At 34.8% G+C, this 20,787-nt stretch overlaps 1 protein-coding gene across 2 annotated transcripts in view; it reads right to left on the bottom strand.

Annotated features, from left to right (window-relative positions):
- Nucleotides 1-18,412, bottom strand: part of HOOK1 (hook microtubule tethering protein 1) — a 54,774-nt gene extending 36,362 nt beyond the window's left edge. The window contains exons 1-6 of one of the 2 annotated variants that reach the window (XM_039887754.1): nucleotides 18,394-18,412; nucleotides 18,006-18,145; nucleotides 11,348-11,433; nucleotides 5,083-5,155; nucleotides 2,300-2,350; nucleotides 999-1,131 (exon numbers count right to left, since the gene is read on the bottom strand). In XM_039887754.1, the coding sequence (XP_039743688.1) occupies nucleotides 999-1,131; nucleotides 2,300-2,350; nucleotides 5,083-5,155; nucleotides 11,348-11,433; nucleotides 18,006-18,068 (406 nt within the window). In that variant the 5' untranslated portion in view covers nucleotides 18,069-18,145; nucleotides 18,394-18,412. Of the gene's footprint in view, nucleotides 1-998; nucleotides 1,132-2,299; nucleotides 2,351-5,082; nucleotides 5,156-11,347; nucleotides 11,434-18,005; nucleotides 18,273-18,393 lie in introns of those variants that run through there. The other variant, XM_039887746.1, reaches the window with a different exon arrangement.
- Between the last annotated feature and the right edge of the window lie 2,375 nt (nucleotides 18,413-20,787).

Raw genomic sequence — 20,787 nt, 5'->3', positions numbered from 1 at the left:
CATTTTTATGGGAAAAAAAACACAATAATATATAGATCTTTGACACTACATGTGAGAAACAGACTCTAAAGAAGTAATGACCTACTTTAGAAAAAAGTAGATAGCTAATGAGAGAAATAAACCAGTATCAAAATTTTCTGATACCCAATTCCTTTCCTACTGATAAACTACAATTGATTTTATGTATTTTTTCTCCTTCTGAATTTGTTTTTATTGAAATTGTCCTGTCTCATATGCATATGCTTTATTCATTAGTTAGATAACATCGAATTTGTTTTCTAAAGACCTGACTTAAAGTATTTTACAAACTTAAGCACTCAACATTCTCTTTTAAGGATAATGTACCAGAGCCAAGTTTGGATGAATTGTGCAAAAAACATCAGCATCAAAAAAACTCACAACCCTGACTTATCCAAGCCCCTTGGCCTGTTCCGTTCATTATTTTATTCACTATATTCAACCTGATATAATCTTTTTGTATTCAGTAGAATACAGATCACTGTGTTTGGATATATCAATATAATACGCCAATTCCATTTATATCATCAGACTGCTTATCTGGAGGAAACATTCTTCTGAAGAGAATATCACCTGAGGAAAGAAACCTGGATTATAATTTAGTACCTGTATATTTATTTATGAAAATCTGTGTCCACCTAAGGTTCTATATCTTAAATATGAAAGAGATAATGTATCAGACGATTAAGTATAATTTTTACTGATTCTCCAATGTCTTAAGCATTGACTATATTAAACTAATTAAATTAAAATACATTATATTTAGCCACTAAATATGAATCTCAGAATCCAGGTATAATTAGGATGCTCAAGATTTGTAGCTTTTTAGTGGCAGAGCTGCAATCAAATTCAGATCTCCTGGTTTACATTTCAGGGTGCTTTTCTGTCAAGTTGAAATAGTACATTTTTATGCTACTTTCCATAGCAATGTAGGTTGTTTCTAGAAAGTATATATTCTCAAATAATTGAAATACACTTACCTTGCTTCTTTTCACAGTTGACTGCACAACCTAAAATAAGCTGGAGCAACCTCCCAAGCTCCACAGAATCTGAACATTCAGTTATTTGGTTTAAATCAGGGATAAGTTCTTCAGAAATCTGTTGCCCCAAAAACTGCAGTATTGAAATAATAAATTATATTACTCATTTATGTACAAAGAATTTACTACACTTAATTATTACTAGGAAAATAAATTATACATAGGTTCATGAAATGATTCAGATAAATTAACAAATGATAAATCCATAATTATTGACTAAAACCAGTTAGCAAAGTTTAAGCAACATCCCAAAATTTTGAGTAACCAACCAAAAGCAACTGAAATGCTTTTATACTAAATATCCTTTGGTCCCACTGTCAGAGAGAGGAATTGCTTAGGAAGCCTATGGCCTGGTCTATCATGACAAAACCTATGCCTTTTATTTAAAAAGTAAACAGACCTATGTTAAGCCAAAGCATAGTCAAGATATTTTGATTTTTGATCGATTAAGAGACCTACAAATTAAACCGTCACACATAAATAACAAATATAATGGATTAATCTTTCCTGGCCTTATCTTTCTATTTTTAGCTTATTAAAAAGTTTTGTAACATAAAAAAAAAAAAAGCTTCGAAATGAGTTTTAGGCATAAATAAATTGAGAATTTTGGGTCTTAAAATTGTTTGAAAGAAATTACAAGTTTAACTGTGACAACTTTAAAAAACAGAAACATAATTTTTTAATAGCAAACCAAATCAAAAGCTTCCAAACATTAAGCAATAAACTTTCTTATATCAAATAATCCTACCAGAGAACTTAAGATGCTGAATAAAGAAAAAAAAAACAAAACTACTTGAATAATGTTCTAGCTAATATGAGTTTAATACTACTTTCATTTTGCATTTTCCCCCAATTCACTTGTACAAGCATAATTTCATAGTATATTCTGGCTGTTTACATTGAAAAGAAATGTCATGTTTTAAATAGGGAATAACTTCAATTTAAAGGTCTATTTTACATTACTGCATAAAATCTTATTATATAAAGGTAATTCTATTTCAGAAAAAAATCAATTTAAAGAGTATCAATATAGAAGCAACATTATTTTAGAAATGTTATATTAAGTTGAAGCCTGTTTATGTCCACAAAATTTGAGTGTTCTAAAAATGGCAAAATAATATATTCCAATTATGAATTATTTTCCAGTAAAATGTTATAAACAAAAAGCTAAGTCATTTTTCAGTGTCAGCATAATTATCAAATAGCATTTGTATTTAAACAAAGTCAGATGTTTTCCATACCTCATTGTAATAACTCATAATTCCTTGAAGTACCTTCTTTAAATTACTAGCCTAATGGGGAGAAAATAATAATTAAATTATTTCATATTAATAATGAAAGAAAATGTATGCCAAGGTGAAAGACAATAAAAACTTCCCCCTGATAAAATATATGTTAGAGTCCTAAAAATACAAGTATATGATAATTTTTAAACATCAAAGCTTCAATCAGTTTGATCAAAAGAAAAAATGTCTTCATGCTTACATAGTTTAACCACGGTGATTCTATTTAAAGTTAGCTGCAATGAATTTAAGTACCAACTTTAAAGATTTAGCTATGACCATGTCCACCTTCAGTCATGAGTGAGTAACAGGGTCCAGACTTACTTTCCTGTCACAAACAACTAGAAAAAAGGACAAAAATTCAAAATTTGCCAACAGGCAATATAGAACTCTAATTTCTGAGAGAAAGAAAATAATAAATATGAGCCCTATACTAGACCAAGATTTCTCTCTGGGGTCAATTTTCACACCATGGCGTAGGGAGGTGGAAACTAAACAAAGCCTGATGTTCTTGCTGAGTTGAGGAGATAGACATCAGAAGGTCAGGAAGGTGAAGGTGGTTAGAATTTATAGGGCAGACAAATGAAGAGGTGAGAGCTATGGAAAGAACTCCAGAAATCTGGATAATGGATCCTTTGACTTTTTGGCAGAATACTAATTTGCATGTGCATGGGTGAAACTCAATGAGATAAAAATAATTTCCAAGGAAAGAACAATCCAGGGAACTATAAATTGAACAATTCCCAAAGATTACACTGGCTAGAAATTGTTGAAATTCCCACCAGCCAGAGTGAAGAGACTATGCTGTATAGGCAAACACTTACTAACAACCTCACAAGGTTACAACTTAGCAATGAGTCTAACCTAACCCTAAAAGAAAAAAAATCATTCTACATCTGCCTCTAGCCTCCCTAAACCTTGAAAGGATCAAACTGATTCACAAGTTTCTTAACTGCCTACAAGAACAAAGTCCAAAGTCCAATACTCTTTAAAAAATACAAAAAAACCAAACCCCCAAACAAAAACGCCAGCACTCATCAATAAAATTTACACTGTCTTGTATCCAAAAAAATTATTACACATGAAGAAGCAAGAAAATGTGGACTGTAATGAAGACAAAATTCAATCAATAAAAATTGGCCAAGAAATAGGAAATTAAAGAATTAGAAAATGTTAAAACTGCTAGTTTAAAAATGTCCAATGATTTAAATGAAACATGAATATAAGAAATGAATTTTTTTTTTTTTAAAGAACCAAATAAAGAGATTGTCAGTGGATAAAAAAGCAAGACTCAACTATTAGGTGTCTACACAAAACACTTCCAGTATAAAGACATATGTAGTAAAGGAAGAGAAAAAGATATACTAAAGCAAAAATAATCGTAACAAAACTGAAGTGGCTACATTAATATCAGACAAATTAGACTTCAGAACAAGGAATATTATCAAGGATAAATAAAAGCATTTCATAACAATAAGTAGATTCATTCATCAATAAGATAAAAAATTAATGTATATAAACATAATAACAGATATTCAAATTACTTGGTTTAAAACTTAACAGAATTAAAAGAAATTCACAAATCCACAATCATTGTTAGAAATTTAAGAAGTCCTTCTATCTTGATAAAATACAGAAAATTAATAAAGATACAAAAGATATAAACAGTACTATCAACAAATTTCACATAATCTGTATTTGTAGAATTGTAGAATACATGTTGTTTTCAAGTGTACAAGGAATATTCACCAAGACAGATCATATGTTAGGTCACAATATAAGTCTCAGGAAATTAAAAAAGTTTCTTAATAGAGTATATTCCTAAATCAAACTGGAATTAAATTAGCAATTAAGAAATAAAAAGGTACCTAGAAAATCCTCTAATATTTAGAATTTGAAATATCTACTTCTATTTTACCCATGGGTCAAAGGTAAAATCACAAGAAAAATTACCAAATATTTTGAACTGAATGAAAACAAAACAGTCTGTCAAATGCATGAGATATGGCTAAGGCAGTGCTTAATATTAGGGAAAAAGGGCCTAAAACTGATGATTTATGCTTCTACCTTAAGAAGTAAGAAAAAGAAGAGCAGGTGTAAGTAAAAGGAAATAATAAAGATCAGAGAGGAAATCAATAAAACAGAAAACGAAAGCTAGTTCTTTGAAAAAAATTAATAAAATTGAAAAACATCAAACCAGACTTATCAAGAAAAAGAGATACAAAAGACATAAATTACCAATATTAGGAAAGACAGAGCACACAAACAATTCAAACATCCATCAATAGGTAAATGAATAAACAAATTGTGGTATATCAATGTAATGAAATACTATGGATCAAAAAAAGAAATTTACTAATAATACAGACAACGTGGATGAGTATCAAAAACAATACACTGAATAAAAGATGCTAGAGACAAAGTGTACATAAAGTCTAATTCCATTCATATGGAATGCTAGAAATGAAATCTATATTGACAAAAAGCAGATCTCTGGCCACCTGGAGCCAAGTTAGGAGTAAGGATTAACTGGGAAGGAGAATAAGCACGTTTTGGGTTAATAAAAATTTTTTATATCTTTTTATAATGATTGTTTCATAAGAACATACATGTATCAAAGTTCAAATTGTATACAATAAATTCGCCCTTAAATTAATTTTTAAAAAAAGAGTTAGTTGAGTACAGTGCTAATTTTAGAGCCACTGTTTGGATAAAGTGCTTCTACTATTCATTCTGCATACCTTTATTCTCCAGTTGTCACCAATATCTTCTTTAATTCTGCTTAACCAAGATTCGTTGAACCAAGCTACATCACTAAAACAAAAATACAAATGCTAAACATTAAAATGTTTTTATAACATAAAAATACCAAATTTAATCAACAAGAAAAGTTATTTTATGTCTTAAAGCCTGTCCTTAATAAGAATAGTAAATATAATTTAAAAGACCCTCTAAATTTTTTGTTATTCTTAAGTTTTATGGAATTTCTCATAGTAAACTATTTAAGGAATTAATATCTTCAATATAAGAAACATTTACTAAATATCTCATAATAGGCACACTGATAGCAGAAGATGTAAAAGTCCCAATGCTATGCGGGGGTGGGAAACTAATATTTTAATATGTCTACTATTATCAAGCACCGTGCTTAATGTTTTTCCATATTATTTCATTTAAATATCATAGTATGTTGAGCAAAGGATCTACCGCCAATCTTATTGCCAATCTTATTGCCAAGAATATGATTCCCAATCTTATTCTTCAGGAAACTGAGGATGACAGAGCCTAAGTAATTTGCCTCAAGTGACACTAGTATCTGACAAACCTCAAAATAAATCTATTTGATTGTAACTGAGTGGATGAGTGTAATGAGAAATCTATAAGGATCAATTTAGCTTTATTCTTTCAAGGTAAGTCCTATTGATATTGAAGGCCAAGACAAAAAACTGCTATAGCAAATATTTATTTAATAAGGTCTTGAAGAATAACATTTAACTATAATTAGTTCACTATAATATATTAATAGATTATATTAATAGCCTATTAATATTTTATATACTATATTGATAGATTATGTTCTAAACAACTTTTTGGATGCTTGCTCTGAGTAAGGTATTGAGCAAGATTAATATGAAGATGAATAATTTACTATTCTGACTTTTAGAGAAATAGCTATTAGAGGGGGAAAGTAAAGAGCACAAATAACTATACTCAAAGGAAAATGTGATAAATGCTTTAAGGGTTAAGCAAGCACTACAAAATCGCAGAATACAGTGCTAGAAAAGGTCTCAAAAGTCTCATCTAAATTTTTACTTTACAGGTAAGCCAATTAAAATGAGGAAAGAAATTAAAGGAATTCTTTTCCAAGGCAGTATCTTGAATTTAAAAATGCAAAGCCAAGAGCAGAACACAGTGATTAGCTTTCTAGATATCATTCTACCTTAAATGTTCTAATATAGAAGATAACACTTCTGACTGGAGTGACTAAAAATGGCTTCACCATTTTTAATACATTTATGGAATTTTAAACATTTTTTTTTAAAGCAAATCAATGTTAATTATGTTTAACTTTTCCCAAGTGCTAAAGCTACAATTACCAAAATAATTTCACTAAATGTATAAATAATGTATTGCTAACCAGGTATTTACCTGAAAAGTCTGGATTTAATTAATAAGTCAAAACTGTCAAAGTAAGTTTACTTTCTCCTGACATCAGAGGTATGCCAGTTGTGAAGATTAATTTTATGTGCCAATTTGGCAAGACCACAGTACTCATATATTTTGGTCATACACATTTAGATGTTGTAGTGAAGGTATTTTTTTAGATGAGATTAATATTAAAAACAGCAGGCTTTGAGTAAAGCAGATAATCCTCCATAATCTGGGTGATCCACATCTATCTGAAGGCTTTAAAAGACTGACCTCCCCTGAGAAGAGCAGTTCTCCCAATACACTGTGTGCACCCTCTAACAGCAACATCAACCCTTCCATAGATCTCCAGCCTGCTGGCTTGCCCACTCTGTGGATTTTGAACTTGCCAGCCTCTACAATCACATAAGTCAATTTCTTAAAACAACTCTCTCTCTCCTCGTGTGTGTGTGTGTGTGTGTGTGTGTGTGTGTGTGTGTGTGTGTATACATCTTATTGTATATATACAAATTTTATTGGTTCTATTTCTCTGGAGAATCCTGACTACTACATTGCTCTTTTGACCCTAAAACAAAAAATCTTCATATTTGATTCTATAATTATGTTGAAATTATCTTTAGAAAATGGATCCTATTAGAAGAAGGTAACCTCTTCTAAGTTTTTCCTCTTTTTGTCTTGCATTCCTTCTTGTCTTCCTTTCCATCCCAAATCGACTTTGGCTCTATACTTAGTCTGATCAGACTACAGATGAGTACTACAGACTGGGTGGCTTAATGAATAAAAATTTATTTCTCACAGTTCTGGAGGCTGGGAAGTCCAAGATTGAGATGTTGGCAAAGTAGGTTTCATTCTGAGGTCTCTTGGCTTCTAGGTGGCTACCACCTTGCTGTGTGATCATATGGACTCTTCTTTATATGTTCAGAGAATGACCTTTTCAGTGTTTCTTTTTATAAGGGGTCTAATCCTAGCAGATCAGGGCCTCACTCTTATCACCTTATTTAACCTTAATTACTTCCTTAGAGGCCCTAGCTTCCATATAGCTACACAGTGAAGCTCTGCACAGTTAGGGCTTCAACGTATGAATTTCAAAGGGGCACAAAACATTCAGTTCATTAAACCCTAACTGAGAAATATTTTCTAACTTATCCATTAAGTCTCCAGCTTTCCTTCTTATAAACAAATCTATCCTTCTCAATCATGATGACAGCCAATCTTTTACCCTATTAAACTTGATATGCAAACTCAGAACTCTCTGGACATATCCTTGTTTTACTCTTTTGCTCTGCCACATCTACTTGCCTTAATGAGACTCTTGGCTCCAACAATTAGCTCATTTTCTCATATTTCCCAGAAATTCAGTGAAACTCAAGGGGCACCAAATAAGAAGGGTACATGAGATTAAGGAATGGTCCAATTGTTTTCTAATTAAAACTAGGTAAGAATCACTACACAATTATTTTTTAACTCCACCCATGGTATTTGTCTTCAACAATTTCACCAACTAAACACAAGTAATAATTAGTGCCTACTGATTACTGTATATAACATAGTTGTGTTGCTTCAATGGATACCCCGACATTCTTCTTAAATAATCAAAGGGACTTCTATGCTTAACACATCAAATTGTCATCTGTAATTTGAACAAGCACACCTGGTCTTTCATTTGTTAAGACCCCAAAGTAAACTTCTATCAGGAGGGGATCAAAATACTAGATTTCAATGATTATAGCTGACCGAGAGCCCTGGCTTTCAAGGCTGGCCAAACTGAGGCAAACCCCGGCTTTTCTAATTACTCATTACTTGACTTTACAAAAGTCATTTCACTTCTCTGAACCTATTTCCTCATCTATAAATTGAGGATAAAAATGTCTACCTCATTGAACAGTAAATATACATGAAATAACATGTATAGGCTATATAATGATATATTTAATAAATACTCATGTTGGCTATCATGATTTATCATTTTAAATGCTCAAATATCTGCTGAATAAATGAATGAACAAGTAAGTGCATGATACCTGAGGTCTCTGAATATACTATATTCTCTGTCTCATTTTTTTCTTGCTTGCAAAAACTGTCAAAGACAATAGCAAAAAGCAGAGAAGTTATCTGGTACTTAAAGTGACAAAGCTAAGCCTTTCTTTTAGGGGAAATGGCAAGCAGTATTTATAGTTGTGTGCTGAATTATGTCCCCCTAAAAAATATGTTTAAGGCTAACCCCTAGTACCTTTGTGAATGTGATCTTTTATGGAAACTGGTAAGGTCTTTGTAAATATAATCAAGTTAATATGAGGTCATACTAAATTAGGGTGTGCCCTAATCCAATATAACTGGTGCCCTTCTAAGAAAAGAAGGCACACAGACACAGAGAGAAGATGGCCACGTGAAGATGGAGACAGAGATTGGAGTTATGCTCCCACAAATCAAGGGATGCCTGGGGCTACCAGAAGCTGGACAAAGCAAGGAAGGATCCTGCCCTAGAGGCTTCAGAGGGAGCACGGCCAGGCCAATACCTGGATTTAGGACATCTAACCTCCAGAACCATGAGAGAACAAATTTTTGTTGCTCTAAACCATACAAGTTTGTAGTACTTTGTTACAGCAACCTCAGGAAACACACGGTTGTGGTTATAGTTTTTCCCCCATTTGTTTTTTAAATAACAACTTCGACACACATTTCAGACTAAAGATAATAATTGAGAAGCTGTAGAACTCTAGCAATAATCTCATGACATTCCATGTCTAAATCACATAGTTTGGGCACTGGTTTAGGATTTTACTATTTAGAAGCCTACTGGCTTCAGGTATATAATAAAAGAATTATTCATTAAATTTTGCTACTTCCTTAAAAAGCAAAATTTTCCTTCTCAACTTCAGTAACAATTTTGATGTGATTTGATGTCAGAATTGCCATCAATTCAATACATAATAAAATGTAACAGAAGAAATGCTTTGAAGTGTTTGAAGAATTATGGTAAAATCTGTCCTTTTAGGAGAAATATGTTACATTGACCCAGCTAGGGGAAAATGTATGCTATAAGTTTCACTGTCTGGATCTTGACTTCTAAAAAGCTAAAACTGGAAAGCAGTTCTAAAGAAAAACAAATTTAAAATTTACTTAGATGATAAGGAGACTTAGATATCTAACTAACCACATGTGAAAATAGGCAAACAAATAAAAAGATTAAGGTCCAATTTTAGGACACTGTCCTTTATTTTATGAAGAAAGAGAGCTTTCTGATTGGCTACTTTATTATTCCTGCAGAAAAGCTATTATTAGAAGACAATAAGAGACAAAAGAAAGAAAAGAAAAATCAGAGAGACAGAGGATCAGCATCCAACAGATAATAGAAAAATGAGTTGATAAAGGATACAGTTTAACTAAAACTGACCTGACTCTATACTCTAAACATCAGGTACAGTGCTAGAGTATAGGAGATCAAAGAGTTATCTATTAGAGTAAAAACAGGTCTCATACTGTGCTATTAAGTTACTGAAGCCACCATGATATATACAAATTACATCTTTGGATAGTGCTGTTGAAGTGAGTGAGCACACACCAGCATTACGTCCACACCAATCACAATGTAGCTGCATCTAAACCAATACCTACAACATACTGCAATGAGAAAAGGCAATGTGTATATCTCAATGACAAAAAATAATAACTTTCCTAAATTATCAAGAAAAAAAAAGAAAAAAGAATCTTGTTCAGAATGCTTGGCTCTGACCAGTTAAATCTCTTTGAAACTAATCAGCATAGGAATAAAATATTTAAGAAAGGAGGGAAGTAAGGCATATGTCATAATGATCGACACAAAAAAGTTAACATGTTATACTTGTTTCTTAAAATGTTAATCTTATCTATAAAATCTGTCTATTCAAATTAGATCATTTTGAATTTTCCAGGTAATTAGGATTTTGACACTATTTTAAGCTGTTTTTTAAAGAGTGGTAAAGTATTTCTCCTAACTCATCTATAGGGTACAATGTCAATTACAACAAACCTTTACAAAATGATGGCAACAATTAAATACAAAATTTCTGACTATAAAACAATGTAGAAGAAATAGGATTCTGGACTCACTGAAGATATATCATCATGAAAGTAAACTAATACAAAATCAATGACTACTAATGAATAAATTATGACTACAGAATTGGCCATGTTTATCCTACAAAGAGCACAGCTCATAATGTAGATGTTATAAACCTTAATCCTTGAACAATGTTTGGCAAAAATTAGAAAATAGTGGATGCAAGAACTTTTGATATTGTGTAATTATACAAAATGGGCCTAACCCAACCAGAATCACTTTATTAGTAGTTAATGTTCCCCAGCATTTGTGACTTCAAATTGAATTTATACATCGTTTCATTATTGGTGGATTTATACCATTACTATTAGTTCGGATATATATTTTAAAATTTAATATTTTTTCCAAATCCTATATTTGTCATAATTATCTCTAAAATAATAATCTCCACACACTGATACCTTAAAAGGACAATAGTATAACAGTAGGAAACATTATAAGCAATTATATCATTTATTTAACCTGTTCCTTTCCCAGTTACTATAACTTGTGAATATGATGAGAACAAGTTTAAAATTAACCTCTCTTGAATAGATAGGAATTCTGATTGCTTATTTAATTAAGATGTATCTCTATGAACAAACAAAGAATAATCAGGTGATAAAACTTTTTTGTTCCCTAGATGCAAGAATGTCTTGGTACCGTCATAGGCTTGTCACCACTGAATAGGATAAAGTTTCAATAAACTTTAGAATACAAGTCTAAATTTTCTTCCTTGGTATTGGGTTTACAATTCTTTCAGGAAGAGCCCTACTTACATTTGATGAAGAACTTGTGCCATGGCAACTCCATTAGTCAGCTGTTTCACATCTTGACAAGGTGCGGTGGTATTGAATGTCTGCAGCTAAAATGACATAAAGCAAATGACTTTACTGCCTCTTTATATCTACGAGATCGTGTTATCCTCCCTCAAATGTATATATGAACACTAGAGAGAAAAATAGTTAATAACTGTCCTATTTGTTTAAATTTAGACGCTGCTAAACAAATGAAATGATACTAATATGTTTCTGTAGCTGTGTAATATTTTTATAAAAATAAACATTTAACATTTCATAAAATCGTGAAAAATTGTACCTAAAATAATAAAATATAATGATGTCATGTATGAAGCACTTTAGAATTTCTGAAAGGCATATATAGAACTCTTAAGATAGTACAGTTTGTGTTTTGCCTATTTTTAAGAGAACAACATCAGAAAAAAACCCTTTAAATAACCTAACATTATGCAAATTAAAATTTCACTCATATCATTTGGTAGGAAAACAAAGGCTAGAAATGTCAAGTCTAAAACTACTTAATCAATGAGCTCTAATTTAAGGTAGAACTGTGCCTGCTATCTAACAATTAGCCTTAGGGCATGAACAGTCCAGAGCCCACCTACCATGTGAAGTTGTTTCTATCTCGTTTCATTTTAGATATTATAATTTTTCAAATCTCTATTTGTTAAACATTCATGTTTACCTATTAAAAAGAGAAGTGAAATGGTGATGTCTTTTTCTAATAAACAAACACAAGATAAAAAAAATTTAAAAAGCAAATTACAACAAAGCTAAACTGTATCATATACTTTCTAGAAATCTAATCTCAACCCATAATTATCTTAAATTAAATATGATTTTTTTCCTGCACATATCCATTTCCTTTACTACTCAGTTTAATTCCCTAGTTTACTACTTACCTTAATCCAATAAAATTCTCTCCCACTATAATTCTCCTTTAGTGGTTTTATATATTTCGAGATTCTACAAATCTGTCTCCCTTATCTTAATACAACATGGAAGAATGGCATAGACAAACTAAATCTAGCCACAGTTATTTTCAAAGTTCACGTAGATACTTTATTGGACTCCTAATCTTTGTGGGGCACTGTAGTATAGACTGGAATTGCAAAGGAAAGTCACCAGGTTTCTACCCTCAAGGAGCTTGAATCAAAAGGTAAGGAGAGGATAAAAAGACGTAAATCATTTCTAGAAAAAATGCCATTCTAGTCTCATGATTATAGTATGCACAAAATGTTCAGAAATATACCAGAGTTGACTAATCAATTGAATTAGGGCTCGTATTTCAGAAAGACTCCTTAGAGATGATTCCTAAAGGGAATGTCTTGAGTAAAGAAGGGGCCAAGGGAAGGAAACTTCAAGAAATAGGAACATGATATATGAAGAGCTGGTATTTTTAGGCAACATGCAGTTCAATTACTGGATTTCCAGTACAAAGATGGACAGGGAGGAGTAACAACCAACAGAGTTAAAGAAAAGTCATGGGCCAGGACTCTGAAGGGCCATGACAAAAAGCTTGGCCTTATCCTTAATGGTATCTTCTATATAATAGGAAACAGAATAGTTTCTACCTTACAAGATGGTTGTGAGAATTAAATGAATTAGCAGTGTACTTAGATCAGTGCCTGGCATGTGGTACAAGTTCAATGCCTGTTAGCACATCAGCTATGAGTCAGGGTTTCTAAAGTACGGGAGATCTAAGAACAATATGTATCACAATCTCCAGATAATATTAAATCAGAGAATCCTCAAGTGATTCTTATGCACATCAATTTTTTTTTTTTTTTTTTTTAGAAAAATTAGTTTGGGTATGAAAAATCACTAGAGAGTAATAAGGAAGAGAGTGAGTGAGTGAAATCTTCAGTATGTTTTCCATAACAGCAATAGTGACACAAAAAATGGAAGAGAGAAGCTTTATGCTTGAGTCAGTTAGAAGGCTCCTGCAATGGTCGTATTGGTAAAATGGATTAAGCTTAGAGACAACAAAGGTAATGCTGAGAGGACAGGATGAATTCATAAAATATTTAAAACATAAAATAAAAATTTTGCAATTGGGTGGATGTATAGAGATGAGAAACTCCAGGGTTTAGAACATCTTTAAAAGGAAGAAAATCATATACTTTCAGGTAAACTGTGGCTCCCACTTTTCAATTCTTCCTATTAACACTTCACATCGTTAACTTTTTACAAAATGGATATGATTAGTAATTTTAAAAGGACAATTTCAGAGGCAATTTTAATTGGAATATTAGACAAAATAGTAAAGAAATATGTAAAAGGAAGATATGTGCTAAGTGGATGCCTAGTTGCCCACATGCTCAGATTAAGATTGATTTCTCCTTCTTACAGTCATGGATATTGGAGTGTGTCTTGGAAGTTGTTAAACTAGCTACAAAATAAATTAGAAAACAGAGAATGCAATTTCATTTGGCTACACTGAAAGACTTTATAACCTAGAAGAGTAGATTAATTAAAAGGCTCAGCGGGAGGGATGAGACCAAAACAAAGGGACAAAAGGAAATGTATTCTTTCATGCTACTCTTCATAGAGGTGAAGAGGCAAAAGTCTTTACAGAGCGAACCAAAGAGGACAGATAGGGCTTCCACCACTCAGCACGGTGTTCTGATTTCTTCTGTATTTTTAAATAAAGTGAATAATCAGAAATGTGGACTGATCACCAACAAAAACTCAACTTTGGGTCAACTGTATGGTCACATTCTCCTTTTCTAGCTGCTCATTTCAGAAAAAAAAAAGATCACTGTTTTGAATTTTAAGATCTTAAAATGTTTTGGCCTTTAATATTCTTTGCTAATTTGGGCGTATATTTGATGTTAGGCTTTCTTTCACCTGCCTATAAAGTCAAAGAATGCAAGAACCCGGAAATCAGTAAAAAAAAAATCCTGTCCAGCCCTCCAATTTTATTAGTAAAGATTAGTAAACATTCTAAAGATTTTTAACTTCCAATTCACAGAGCCAAGAGGCAGAATTAAATTTACCTTCATACAAATACTTCAAACTCTAATATACTCTTTCCACCATGTAAACGATGTCCAATTTTATCACTCAGCCCTGAATTTTTTGCTAAGGAGCAGTATAATATTTCTAAGAACTAGTTATTTCAAGAAGAGATCTAAATCATAAAACATAACATATTAAAAACTTCCAAAAGAGGCATCTCTTCACCTAACCAGTTTTTCTTGGTGACTTCTTTAATTCTGTTAATGGTGGCTCTACTGTCCTACAACAATGTCCAGTGCTGAAAGAACCTTCTCGCCTCTGTGATTTAGCCCCCATTATAACTTCTTAATCTTATATCTCTTATTACTTTCCCTCAACATGTGACATTACATAGCATGGCAGGGGGCACAGTAAGAGAGCAGGGATATCCTGACAAACACATCTTCCACCTCCTCCTTCCCATCTTTAGCCAACCAACAATGGCCAAAGGAGACCAATTATCTTACTGCTAGGGGTTCTTCCTTGTGTCTGGAAAACTCATATCCTCTACTTACTAAAATCTATTAATCCTCTATGATACAGTTCAAAATTCACCCCAAGTATCTACAAAAACCTACATACTTAATAGTGAAATACTGAATGGTAGAATGCTGGTCTCAGATCAGGACCAAGACAAGGATATTTATTCTCACTATTTTGATTCGATGTTTTACTGGTGATCCTAGCCAGTTCTTGATTCTGGGGATAAAGCAGAAAACAAGTCAGATAGAGCTCTGACCCCAAGGAGCAAATAGAATGACTTCAGAAAGTGTTAAGTATTACAGACATGACAGAAAGTGGTTAACAGGTTATGGTGGGGTAGGAGTGGGGTATAAATAGGTCATTCGCTTTCATCAAGTCTCTGTGAAAAATGACAACAGACCCAAGAACTGAATAGTGAGAAGCCAGCCAGTGACTAGAAGAACTAGGAAAATATTATAGGGAGAGGGAAAACAAATTAAAAAGCCTGATGTATTAAAGAAAAAAAAAAGGGCTTGACATCCTCAAGAAATATAAAGTCAATGTAGCATAGTGGGCATGGAAGAGTATGGCATAAGGGGAGTCTGGAGAAATTTAGGAAGGTGAGGTAATATCAAGAACGCAGTGGCTGGCGAAGGCAAAAGAGGACAGGAAATTTCACTAGGACTCATCTAGAGAGGTAAAGAAAATCCAAAGGGCAGGTACCCAAGAAACTAAGGCAGAAAGTAATTTCACAAAGGATCCATCAAATAACATAAAGATAATATAACAGTTATCAGTTTGCCAAATCAAGTAAGCTAAGTAGAGGCCTTAAAAAAAGACGCTCAAGTACAGTGAGTTGATGAGTGAATGAAAATTCAAAAAGTGTAAAGGAGGAGTACAAAAAAATTCAAGAAATTTGTAAAGAGAAGAGGAAATGCAATGTGGTTTTAATAGCGAGTGGTGGTTCTTCATTCTCTTTTTAAGATAGGGAAGATCTGAGCAAGTTTACATGTGGAGAGACAGGAGCTCATAGAGAGAAAGAAGTTGTAAATACAGAAAGAGGAAATACAGTGCAAAGTTTTAGAAGAGGTGGTAGGGATGGGATCTAGAGCCAGAGCCAAAGACAGGAGGAGGTCATTTTCCCAAGGGGGAGAAGAGTTGAGGACTCACTTGGGGTACTGAAAAAAGTTTACGAAGAGAAATGTGAGAGGAACTGTGTGGCGTTTCTTAATCATAAAGCTCGACAGTGTTATGGGAACAGGTGAATTTGGCTGTAGTAGCATTTGTAGAGGCAACAGTCTGCACAATAATTCCATTTTCTCCACAGTGTTTCTGCAGCTCTAGAGAAATGGAGAAGCAAGCAACCAATTATACCATCATCTATAACTCCTTATCATTTGGTTTATAACATTTTGGAGTTTTTAAGAAATTTTGCCTTCCACTGTAAAAAAACACAGCTATGCGTACCACTCCAATTAAAATGGAAAGTTCTTTGATTATCGTGATATCTGTTTTCCTCGGTGCCTTATACAAAGTAGGACTCAATAAATAATGATTAAAAAATAGATGTAGTCACACAATATTTAAAAATATTGCAGTACGCTTCAAAGAAATCCACACAATATTTAAAAATACTGCAATTCAAAGAAATCCTATGCTTCTCTACCACTTCATATATGTCGATGACATCATAAAGACTAGGTTACTATTTAAGTCAGATGTTTAGAGCAACAATGTTAACAGATTAGAATACACCCTCTAATTAGTAAATTTGTTTTAACAAAACACATCATTAAAAGTAATGTTGCTTTGTTTCATTAGTCTTAATAGAGCATCTAAACCCCAATACTTATTTTAAATGAAAATACAGATGAATAGTTAGCTAATTGCTTTTAACTCAGAAACCCTAGACACTTGCAATACACTTAGAGAAAGTTATTTACCTAGAAGTGTAAAAGTTGCTTTAAGTCGTGGTTATTTTTAATACACTTCATACACTGCCAGAAACCTTCCCTCATTCTTTTGAATTACACGCATTAAGAGATCGCTTCGGAATCTCATCAACCAATTACCGCCTCATGATCCCGTCTGTTTACATTCCATTCTGCACACGTTCCCGTACACAAAACTAAGCAAATGGTTTGGGGATGGGCATCATTAACACCACCTTGTGGATCATCCAGCACCAACCTTGCCCAACATGGATGAGAAATCACATCATGTCAGCTTTCTGATCGCTGAGCACCTCCAAAAGGTTAGACCTCATTTTGCTGACGAGAATACTAGGGACAGATACTACCTGTCCAAACTCAACACAATTTAATAGAAATACTAAGCATAGCTAAAGTATAAACGAAAATGCCAAGCTTTTCCTTTAAAGAAAATGCCTGTCCGCCGGGGGGCGGGGAGGAGGGTAGCCAGAAAAAATGATTAAGAGCCCCCCCCCGCCAACATATCTTTTTCTCCACAGAGGAAATACAGGTAAACATCTCTTCTAAGCGGCTTCTAACAAAATCGGATGACCTGGGGTCGTGCAGAAACGCTGATACAAGAACTAATATCACCCCTTGGCCACCTGTGTACAAGTAAAGCAAGGTGGTTGGGGTGGAAGCTCCAACTAGAGCTTTTTTCGGAGGGGTGTTCACTCCCAAGTGGCACAAAGGTCCTGCTGGGAAGGTAACACAGAAGATGGACGGCGAGAGTGTCTGCGATCTATAAAGTCTAGGGCTTGGATGCGGGGCAGAAAGAGAAAATGGGACAGGAGAGGAGTAAAGGGGATGGGCGCTTGGCTCCAGCCACAGCTGTCAGGAGCCAGGAGTTTAAGACAAGCCTTTTTAGTCCCGTCCCCCAGAGCTCCCTTACCCTCCCTCGTCCCGACAAACGTGCACGCGCGCCGCACGCCGACACACACACACACGCACACACACACACCACACACACACACACACCTGCCCCGCGACCCACAGTTGGCGCTCTTTTACACACACACACACACCTGCACCGCGACCCGCAGTTGGCACTCTCCCGGTCAAGGACGCCAGGAGGCGCGGAGGGCAATGCGCTGAGTCCACGACGCAGGCGGCCCCGGGTACTCCTCGAGCTCACCTGGGGAAAACTGGACGCCCAGGTTAAGTCGCTGCGTCTTCTTCGGCCCACCTTGCCCCACGGTACTCACCCAGATGATAAGGCTGTCGCACAGCTGCAGCTCGGACTGCGGAAGCGGCTGCGTCTCTTCCATGGCTGAGGCCGCCGTAGATCACGCCGCTGACCCCGACGCCTCCCCCCCGCGCTCCCCCAGGAGCCGGCGTCGACGATCTGTGCGCCCAAGAAAAGCTCGGTAGACAGGCCCAGCGCCCACGCCGCTCACGCGCGAAGCCTCGCGCTGCAGACGTCGCCGGCGTAAACCCCTCCTCGACGCAACCCCCGGCCCCTCCCCCGGCTCATCGTGCCCCTCCCCGACTGGCGCGGGCCGCATCATCATCCCACACCCTGGGCCTGCTCCTCCCGCCCCACCTCTTACCTCCCACTGCCTCCCAGCCCGCTGGCTTCCCACTACCACGCACCTCTCCCCGCCACACTGAGAGACCTGGGGCGCTTGCACAGTCTAAAGAAGGTGCAGTGCCCGAGAGAGGGAGGGGAGGAACGGGAGAAAGGGGCAGGAAGAGCAGGAATGGTGGCGCAGGAGGATTGTTGATTAGGTGCGCCTCTTATTAATCAACGTGAGACAAGACAGCCTCCGCGAGCGGGCACCAGCGGGTGGGAAGGGGATTATGACCTGGCAGGTGCAGTGAAAGGCGGGGCGAGGAGCGCGCGTGCGCGGCGGGGAGTTAGCGAAGCAAATGCTCGCGCAGCCCCAAGGGCAGAAGCGGCAGCGAGGCCTCGAACGTTTGTAGGGTTGGCTCAGGCTTCTTCTCCCCTCCTACCTCGCTGTAGGGCAGCTCCTGGCTACACCTGTGGCTACACCTGTGGAGACCCACGCTCAACTTCCATAATAGATCTTTCCTTTAAATAAAAACCAGTGGAGATAAGGAAAGCTGATTATCTCCTAGCGCTTACTGAAAAAGGATATTTTAATTTGTAGACGTGGCAAAGAAATGTGTTTTCTGTAGGAGGAGAAATACCATAAAGCTGCTTAAATCGAGCGTCACAAGATCACAAACCATGGGCAATTTTAAATGGGGCAAAGAGGAAAACCATTTTTAGGTAGGAAAATGAAAAATTATATTTTACTTTTCAGAAAACATGGAGGACATCAATGCGCAATGCTTCCTATTTTCCTTTGGCGGTTGAAAGCCTGTCTTTTCTGAGAATGTTTTTTTGGGAGAGGGTCTGCTCTCCAAGGTACTGACTGACATATGGCTTAGGGCAATTGAAATGGACTAGAATATTGTTACTCTTGTTATTGAATTCCATCACTCATTCATAAACTCATCAATTCATGCTCTGTGTAAAAAAATGCAGCTGGCTCATTTATATTGCTGCGTCTTTATATTTAGACATTGAAAGTTTAAAACTGATGGATGACTGCAATTAAAAGCCCTTAAATGTAAATCAGTCTCATTCTAAAAATACAGTATATGCATTTGCTATTGAGTCCCTTAACATTATTCCAGAACTTACTTTCTCCATATAGAATCATTTTATATGTCTGGACATTACCAACATTGGTAGTAAGACTTAACGAAAAGTAAAAGATCTAGGAATTGACCTGGTTAGACTCTTGATTTCATTCTCCACTGGCTATTGATAGCTTTCTTCCGTGGAGCCTAACCTCCACGTTCCTAAAATAATGCCAATGACACTAACTTGCCCTGACTACTTCACAGGTAGACAAAAACGATAATGGAAGAGTTTTGTGAATTTAAAACTCCTTTGCAAACATTAGTTACTACAATCATATATGCTTAGAAGCATGTGAGGATCCTTATCACCAAGACCCACAGATGACTGAACTACTCAAAATATTTAAGAAGATGGGCTCTGTACGGAAAATAGATTCTCAGGGAAGGGTGCTCAATTCTCTTCACAATACTAGATTTAATGTAAAAAATACACAAAGAACATGATCATTGGATTCAAAAAAGAAATCTAAATATTTTAAACAAATATGAAAAAGTTAGAAAATGCAAATCATGAATTGTTGAACTAAAACAACAAAAAATAATGCCAAGAAGAGTGAAGTGCACCTTCATACACAGCTGAAGCATTTTAGAAAATGTTTTTTTCTAATTTTTTATCAAGAAACTTTAAAATGTACATTCTATTTAAACCCGAGTCCATAATTCCACTTCTTGTCATAAATTCTGTTGAAATCATAAAAAAGGCAGTCAAAGGTTATGAACAATAATATGTAATGCAATTCTGTATATACTGATCAATACATGTCCAGTAAGCATGAAAGGTTAACTATGTTATCGCAGGTTCATAAGATAGAATATTTAGCAACTAATGGAATAATGGTTTGGGGGAATATTTGATAATAACGTTTTCATGATATATAACATTAAATTAAAAATTTAGATATAAAAGTATGAGCCATAAGATTTCAACATTATAAATATTACTTATATATTTGATATGTGCACAGAAGACATGTTTGTTACATGACTGTCATTTTCATATATGGATGGCATAATTATTTTCTGTAATTTTTAAGTTTTTCAATCTCTGCAATTAGCTTGTATTACTTTATAATCAGAAAAAAGATATCAAAAGAAATGTTGAATACAAAGTAAGCTATCATTTTCTACACACTGGCATTCATTTCTAAAAGTTGGCATGTATGTGTGGACCATTGAATGAAACTAACTTTTAAACACTAGTCGTGGGATTGTAGATTGGAACAATTTTTCTGATAACTTTTTGACAGTATATATCAAAAGTCTTTATAATGTTCAAAGCCTTTAAGTCAATAATTTCACTTCCAGAATCTAGTCTACGAAAATAATCAGATGCCT

The sequence above is a fragment of the Pteropus medius genome, unplaced genomic scaffold (assembly GCF_902729225.1).
Source record: "Pteropus medius unplaced genomic scaffold, Ma_sr-lr_union100, whole genome shotgun sequence".
NCBI lineage: Eukaryota > Metazoa > Chordata > Mammalia > Chiroptera > Pteropodidae > Pteropus > Pteropus medius.
The sequence above is the reverse complement of the archived record's forward strand: the minus strand, read 5'-3'. Positions and strand labels throughout refer to the sequence as shown.